The sequence below is a fragment of the Pistacia vera genome, unplaced genomic scaffold (genome assembly GCF_008641045.1).
Source record: "Pistacia vera cultivar Batoury unplaced genomic scaffold, PisVer_v2 Contig132, whole genome shotgun sequence".
Taxonomy (NCBI): domain Eukaryota; kingdom Viridiplantae; phylum Streptophyta; class Magnoliopsida; order Sapindales; family Anacardiaceae; genus Pistacia; species Pistacia vera.
In genome coordinates this window covers 1,368,334-1,376,999 of record NW_022195380.1, presented here as the reverse complement: position 1 = coordinate 1,376,999, position 8,666 = coordinate 1,368,334, and the positions used below count along the sequence as shown (strand labels likewise).

Here is an 8,666-nt window from a genome sequence, read left to right as displayed (position 1 = left end):
AAATTGTCTATGCAATAAGGGTTGTTATTTTTTAGCCTTTCGGGGTCGTTTTGAGGGGTTTTATGGACATTTTATAATTTTTAGGGTTGTTTTTGCCGGTTTCTGGATGCTTTGGTACTGTTTTGAGATAATTATTTAATTTTCTTTTCCTTTGTTTTTGGATTAGGATTTTAAGGGAAAACTATTTAAAGGTTGTTTCAGCCCTAAATGATAGAATTTGATGTGTGTCTAACTCATCATCCAACAAGGCCTTGTTGAATAGGAAGATTATATTCGATGTGGGACTCCAACACTCCCCCTCACGGTCAAGCCCATATGTTGGGTCATGTCTGTTATTGGAGGTAGTTGTCGGCTCTAACTCCTCACCCGCTGATCAAGCACTCAGCTCAACTGAACCTGGACTCTGATACCATGATAGAATTTGAGGTGGGTCTGACTCCTTACTCAATAAAACCTTGTTGAATGCGAAGATTATCCCCTCTTATAAATCAATAGGCTTGAGCGTGTCTAGTCGGTGTGGAACTCCAATATAACAGTAGCTTTTGACTATTATATGTTAATTATGAAGTATTGAGAAGCATGAGTGTTTTTCAATTAATCAAGTATCCGAATAAAATAAAGAATCGGATATGACAAAAATCAGTGGTTGGTGTAGAAATACAATGCTAAAGCACAATGTTTGAGCTTTTGTCTTCTTCTTCGTTACTTAGTTTCAAAAATGTACTAAGCTGTATATATTTATTTAATTTCTATTTCACATTCACATGAAAATGACTAGCATTATATTTGCATACCATGCATTGCATCAACAAAGTATATACTACAATATTGCATTCATCCAATATTATTACTGAATCAACAATTTAGTTCAATTAATTTTAAGTTATTTCATAATAAATATAATTCCATGATTAACTGTGAATTTTAATGTCTAATTGTGAAGAAGAAGCAGGGATTTCTCTCTTGTTAAAATTAAGAAAATGAAGAACGAATGTAGAAGAACCCTTGTCTTTGAATTATATTTCTATAATTACTTAACCAAGTATGTAAAACACTTGTAATTACATGGAACTCAGATGAATATACAGTGATGAAGTGGAAAAATTCAGAGCACTGAAAGTTTCTAGAATGGGTATTATGAACAGTAATATATGCATGATAGCTTTGGCTCAATTTCTAACCTTTTTCTTCTAGTTCGACCGGCCATTTCCACTTGTTGATGACAAGGCCCCATTGGCATCCTCTTTGATTCTAAAAGACAATAGAGAACTGTCAGTAGAACAAGAAGCTTGACATGAGAAGTTACTGGAAGATACGGTCGTTGACAATGAACAGTCAGGCCATGACTTTTTCTTAGAGAAGGAGATATTGTTTTGCTTGGAACAAGCATTTGGGCAAACTCCTTTCAAATTGTGCAACGCACAGCTGCAGTTCTTGTGGTACGGCCGCCGTTCGATGTCAAAATCATTAAAAGATAAGCTACAATCAGTTGCACAACGAAGCATCATCTCAACTGCTATAGTCGCCATTGTCCCTCCTCTGTTAATTAGGCTGAGATTTTGTGTGTGTATATAAGGAGCTAGCTACTGTGTTTTGTGGAACTTGCAAGAGAAATTCGATGTCTAGGATGGTTCTTCTTCTTCTTCTTCCCCAAGAAAAAATCAACAAATCGACAAACATTTTTCCCTAGGGAGAACTATAAAACCATGTAAAGAGAGAGAGAATGGGAATCTTAATCAAATTTTAATCAGCTTGGCTTGCAAGTTCATTATGACATGGGAGACTGAGCTTTGTTTGATCCGAAGGGGGGTTTATTTTATAATAATATAAGTTTACTGGTCGTTAGAATTATGATACCAAATTTGTAGCTATGTGTTTGAGAAAGTATAGGCATAGGTGACTATTTCTAAGCCAAAATTAAAGGGCGTCTCATAGTTCCAAGTGTCAATTCAGTCTTACTAATTAATAACGGCCTATAATTATAAAATAAAATGCGGTTCACAAGGCTCTTTATTATAATTAAAATCCTAAGCCAAGATAGGATTCTTGACCACCTAATGTTTCTCTAACATAGAACTAACTAGAATTAGTTACGATTAATTCATTACATTAATTACATTGAGCACTCGTTCTCTCGTTTTCTTATTAAAACTGAAATATTTTGTTTGTAATTGCTAAAGAATTAAATTGTCTTTAGCTTTGAAATTTTAATTAAAGTCTAATGTCTTGTGTTTCCTTCACCTATAATTCCTACGGGTGCATTTATTTTATTATTTTGAATAGCATTTTTGATATTTTTATAGTTGGGTGGGAATAACGAGGTAGAATTTAAAAATTAACAAAAATATCCCTCTAAGTTTGTTAATTTACTAAACGCCCATGTAATAAAAACATTAAAAATTACAAAGACACCCCCACCCACCCATTAAATACTGGCAGTTGGCCACCACCGCCGAAGGGTGGTTGGAGTTGTCGTGTTAGCATATAATTTATTGGATCTGGCCGATCGTATGCCGAGATGACCTTTTCTAGCCAGATAAACCGTGGATCTAGCCGAAAAAGGTCAAATCTACGGTCAGATCTGGCCGTTGACGGCCAAAGATATGGTCGTCATTGATGACCAGCTATAACCAAAGATCTGACCATCAACTGCCAGAACGACCAGATCTTTGGCCATTGATCTGGCATTTTCCGGCAATATCCACGATGAATCTGGCCGGAAAATGATAGATCGGCGCACCGGCCAGATCTAGCCAATAGTGCGCCATTATATCAAATTCTAGCCACCTTTTGATGGGGGGGCCAAAATTTAACAAATGTGGGTAGGTGGGTGAGGGTGTTTTTGTCAATTTCTAAATTTTTTTTTTCAAGGGGTATTTAGTTAAATTAATAAACTCAAGGGATTAAAAATAATTGAATAAAATATAATAGTATTTTCATAATAGGGAAATAAACTGGTGTTTTGAAAATAGTATGAATAGGATAGTGAAAAATGTTAAACCAAACAAAATATTTGTCTATGTTCCTATGTATTTGTGTGTAATTGCCATGTTAATTACCCTTTACGTTTTTGTCCGTTTGAAAGTCGCTACTACTTAGGATAGAATATTTAACGATTTCACTTCCAAATGTGTGGGATTTTCAGTACATACTATTAAAATTTGCTGGCTACATCGTGGAAGCACAGTAAGTTATGTATTTAAATTAATTACATATACAATTGTAAAATGCCACTAGTTAAGTATAATTAATTGGAATTAGCTAATTAATTAGTTAATTAATTAATAAATTATACAGAAAAATTAGTGAAGAAAAAGTTCAATATATATGTATATAAATTTATTTTATTAGGAACTGCCGCCATAGTGAACCGATGTGCTAGCTCACAAGTCACAACCTCTACCCACACAAATATTTTAGCTTTCTTCGTAAAATAAAATAAACAATTATTAGAAACAGAATTGTTCATGGCAGTCCATGGGGTTTGGGTTTTCTTCTTCTTTTGGTTTGGTTTATTACGGTTCTTGGCTTGAAGGTTCCTAATTATTTGTTTAATTAATTTCTAGTTTAAATTTATGCTGCAGCTTACAGGTTGTTCGTAATGTGATTGAATATTTATTGAATTTCAAAAAACAAAATATTGTTCAATAGTTGCTCGGCGGCGATAGTGGCAATGCTTGGGTGGGTGGAGATAAGGAAAATGTGAAGGTAGAAGAAGAGAGTATTATTGAAATAAATTTGAAAGTAAGATGATTATTTTCTAATTCTACTAATTAATTTAGAGAATTATTAATTTATTTGTCAACGGCAATATGGAAATAGCATCCTCTACTCTTGTGTTAGAACCTAAAAATCACTATCAGTCTCGGTTTTTGGGTAGGAATCTAGAATTTATGAAACCAGGGGTGGAAACTATAATTCCACAAAACTGTGAGTGGCTACATGTTGTTTACTCTAAGAAATATTAATCTTTGTCTTTACTATGCATACTTACGAGTGTACTAATCATCTTACTAATCTTTGTAAATATAAAGTATAGTACGAGTACCACGAGCATAGTATAGATACCATATGTAATTTTAACAAAGGTTAATAAGATCAGTGAATACGCATAATATTACTCTTCTGTCAGTTTCGGTGTCAAATTTTGGCTGCACTGTAAGGTATATATATTATATTATTATATGATATTACACAGATAAACTTGATTACATATGGACATTGTAAAATGACCCTTTTTTTAAGTATATAATTAATTGGAAATAGCTAATTAATTTTTCGATTCATTTCTTCATTTTAGTTGACAAGGGGGCTGTTTGAAATGAGTCATAACTAATTCAGATTATATTAATCTCTTAATTAATTATATATATAAATTACTTTATTAGGAAATGCCGCCTCAGTTAACCGCTGTCTGGAATGACTGTTCTGGAGAAAAACAATGAAGAAGAAGAAAGAAAGAACCCTTTTGTCTTTAGATTTGTTTAACCACTGAAGCAAGTTTATAAAAAAAAAAACACCTGTAGTTACATGGAAATCAGATGAATATACAGTGATGAAAGTAGAAAAATTCAGAGCACTCGAGGTCTCTAGAATGGGTATTATGAACAATAATATGTACTTGTGATATATGCAAAGTAACTTGGCTCAACCTCTAACCTTTCTCTTCTAATTCGACCTGCCTTACGTTGATGACAATACCTCATTGGCAATGGCGTCCTCTCTTATTCTAAGTCTGTAGAATGAGAAGCTTGACACGAGAAGTTACTGGAAACTGAAGCTGAAGATACAGTAGTTGTCAATGAACAATCAGGCCATGACTTTTTCATAGGGAAGGATATACATTTTTTTTTGGGAACAAGCATTGGAGTTCAAATTGTGCAACGCACAGCTGCAGTTCTTGTGGTACGGCCGCCGTTCGATGTCAAAATCGTTAAGCGATAGGCTACAGTTAGCAGCAAAGCGAAGCATCATCTCAGCTGCTATGGTGGCCATTTTTCAATTTTGTGTGTATGTGGATGTCTATATATAATTTAAGGATGGAGCTGGCGTGTTTTGAAACAATTGCATGGAATGTGAAGCATTTATATAGGCAAAGAATCATCGTTATTGTTGTTTGAAGAATTTGGAAGTAAGCTAGCAGAGAATTCATCCCGTGAAACTCAAGAGAAAATTCGATTCTTCCCCAAGAAAAATGACACAAATTGACAAACATTTTTCCCAAGGAAGAAGAACTAAAACCATGCAAAGAGAGAGAGAGAGACAGAGGGAATCTTAACTAAGGCATACACTTAGTGGCTAATTTGGCTTCTTCTGGTTAGCTTGGCTTAATTAGTTTTGGAATTCGTTATTGACATGGGAGACTGAGCATTGTTTGATCCGAATAAGAGCTTATTTTTTTAATAGTATTAAGTTTACTGGTTCGTTAAAATTGTGATACTAATTTTGTTTTTATTTGTTTAAAAATGTGGGAGACAATTTCTAGGCTAAAATTAACAGGATCTCATAATATATCGTTCAAGCCAAATTAACGGTTTCTCTGACTAGCTAATTTAATTTCCCTACATAGAATTAAGAGTAATATTACATCAATAATCATTTTTCTCAAACTTTCTCTCACAACTCTGACGTAACAACTCGCAATTGGTTAGTTTACAATTAATTAACGGAACACATGCGGAACCCATGTGAGATCCGTTGTGAACTGAGCGATTATGAACTGCTACGTTAGGATTATGAAAAAAAGTTTGTGAGAGAGAGTTGTTGGTGTAGTATTATTCTAAAATTAATTACAAAGAATTATGGTTAATTGTTAATTATTTAATTACTTTATGCTCTTTACCTGTTAATTAAACGTATCCTTTATTGAATATATAATTATATATGATGAAATATGGAATGCTGAGATTACGTCTAAAATCAAATATTCCATTTCATTCACTTCCCTGATTTCATGTGATTACATCATTATGAGAGATTGTATTTCCATTTATTGTTTATTATTTTTTTTTGTATAAATTTGACATTGTACAAGTATACAATATACAATAAAAGACATATTTTTTCATATTTTTAGAGGGAAAAAAAAAAAAAAGTACCTGTCTCAACCCTCTTTTTTTTTTTTTTTTTTTGTTTTCTTAAAGTTCGAAAAAGTATAAACAAACAAGTCAGTTTAATTTTAAATTTTAAGTTAATTTGACCAGCTTATAAATTTGGACAAACACTCCTATAATAAAAAATCAATTATAATACCATACGTATAAACTTACACTTGCAGACTAAATTGAATTGTGAGTCATGCCAATTTAGCTTTCTTCGTGAATTAAAATAAACATGGGATATTAATGGTTTGTGTAGAAATACAATGCTGTAGAACAATGTGATCTTGTCTTCATCTTTCTCATATTCCAATTCCATCCAATAATAATACTAAACCGACAACATAAATAATATATTTTTTTAATTAATTACTGAAGCAATTATATATACATATATCAACCTATTTACATGGAATTCAGATGAATATACAGTGTTGAAGTATAAAAATTCAGAGAACTGGAGGTCTCTAGAATGGGTGTTATGAACAGTAATATTTATTGAATTTATGAATTTACTCAATTTCTAACCTTTTTTTTCCTCTAATTCGATCTGCCACTTCCGTTCCCATTGGCAATGGCATACTCTCTGATTCCAAATGTCGACGATAGAGTAGTGTCAGTAGAACGAGAAGTTTGAGATGAGAAGTTACTGGAAACTGATGAAGTTGAAGCGACGACTGTGATTGTTGACAATGAACAATGAGGCCATGACTTTTTCTCAGAGAAGAATATAGGAGGTGTTTGTCTAAGCTTATAAGCTGATCAAACTTGCTTATAAGCTCTAAAATTAAGCTGACTTATTTGTTTATAACTTTTTTGAGCTTATAAGTTGAGCTTATAAGCCAAAAAAAATAAGTTGAGGGGGAGATACTTTTTTTTTTTTTGCTTATAAGCACTTTGCTTATAAGCTAGTTTGACCAAGTATATTACCACATTATCCTTGTTTAATTTTAAAATTCCATAGTATGTCCTTGTTTAATGTAGTACCTTTTTTTAGTAATTTTACAATAAAATATACTTATAAGCCACATTTTACCAAACACGTCAATTACTTATCAGTCACTTATAAGTACTTTAACCAAACACGTAATTGCTTAAAATTTCAAATGCTTATAAGTTAATTTTTGCTTATAAGTAATTGTTGCTTATAAGCTAATTTTCATAAGCTCAGACAAACACCCCCATAGAGTTTCGTTTGGAACAAGCGTTGGCGCAAACTCCTTTCAAATTATGCAAAGCACAACCGCAGTTCTTGTGGCAAATTTTGATACCAAATTTGTATTTTATGTGTTTTAGGGAGTAGGTGACCATTTCTACAGGTTCAAGTGTCAATTCAGCATATCACTTAATACAAGGCTCTACCTCGCTAATTAACGGTTTATAATTATATAATAAAAAGCTTTATTTACTCGTCACCAAACCACACGCCTCTACCTCTTTATTATCTCAATGAAAATCCTAAGCCAACATATGATTCTCTAATTACTAGCTAATGACATAGAATTACCTAGAACTATGATTAATTGTTAATTAATTACTTACATTATGCTCTTTATATGTTAAACGCGTCCTTCATTGAATAATATATAATTTACAAGGTATTTGAACTTCAAATATACCCCAAATAACTCACCCATAGGTAACTCAGTGGTAAGGGCGAACCAAAGAGGTTGTACATGACTTTAATCTATAATCTTAAGTTCGATTCTCCGCTGGGCATAAAGATAATAACTTTATCTATGATTTACTTGGGGGGCCATGAACGATTTGTTGCTGCTGTGATATATATATATAATGTTAGAAATAGAATATGCGGCGTAAGTGATCTAAAGTTATTGTATTTATAATTAAATCAATTGTTTTGTTTCATGTTAAGTATAATTAATTGGAATTAGCTAGTTAATTAATTGATTCTATGTCTTCATTTTATTTGACAAGGGGGCTGGCTGAAATGAGTCATAACTAATTTTAGATTATATTAATAAATTATACAAAAAAAATTAGTGAAGAAAAAGTTCAAAATAAATAAATATATATTACTTTTATTAGGAACTGTCGTCTAGTTATCCGATGTGATTATTTTTTAATTTAAAAATCTTTGTTGGTGAGATTTTACTTTTAAATAAATTTTAATAGCAAAATGAAGGTATCCTTGGTCATTTCCGTAGTTACAGGATGAAAAGTGTCAGTTTTCCAGTTATCGGGGGTGTAATGATCAGCCCGAAAATAGCTTGATTCCATGAAGAAAGAATGTCTTGATTTCACTTGTATGGTAAAGAAACAATGGAAATTTAACTGCTAATTGCGAAGAGAAGTTGGGATTTCTCCCCAGTCAAAACTAAGAAGAAAATGAAAAAAGAAAAAATTAATCTTTTGTCTTTGAATTTTAATTAATTACTGAAGCAAGTATATATATATATATATATATATATATCAACCTGTTTACATGGAACTCGGATGAATATACAGTGTTGAAGTATGAAAATTCAGAGAACTGGAGGTCTCTAAAATGGGTGTTATGAACAGTAATATTTATTGAATTTACTCAATTTCTAACCTTTTTTGCCT

General features: G+C 32.2%; 1 protein-coding gene across 1 annotated transcript; it reads right to left on the bottom strand.

Moving 5' to 3' along the window:
* Positions 1-1,190: 1,190 nt before the first annotated feature.
* On the bottom strand, positions 1,191-1,529 carry LOC116122196. The gene has a single exon (XM_031408099.1). It carries the CDS (start codon positions 1,527-1,529, stop codon positions 1,191-1,193), a length of 339 nt encoding a protein of 112 aa, XP_031263959.1.
* Between the last annotated feature and the right edge of the window lie 7,137 nt (positions 1,530-8,666).

Excerpts from the sequence above, each read along its gene's own strand:
- LOC116122196 (XM_031408099.1), bottom strand. The coding sequence starts at position 1,529 with ATGGCGACTATAGCAGTTGAGATGATGCTTCGTTGTGCAACTGATTGT.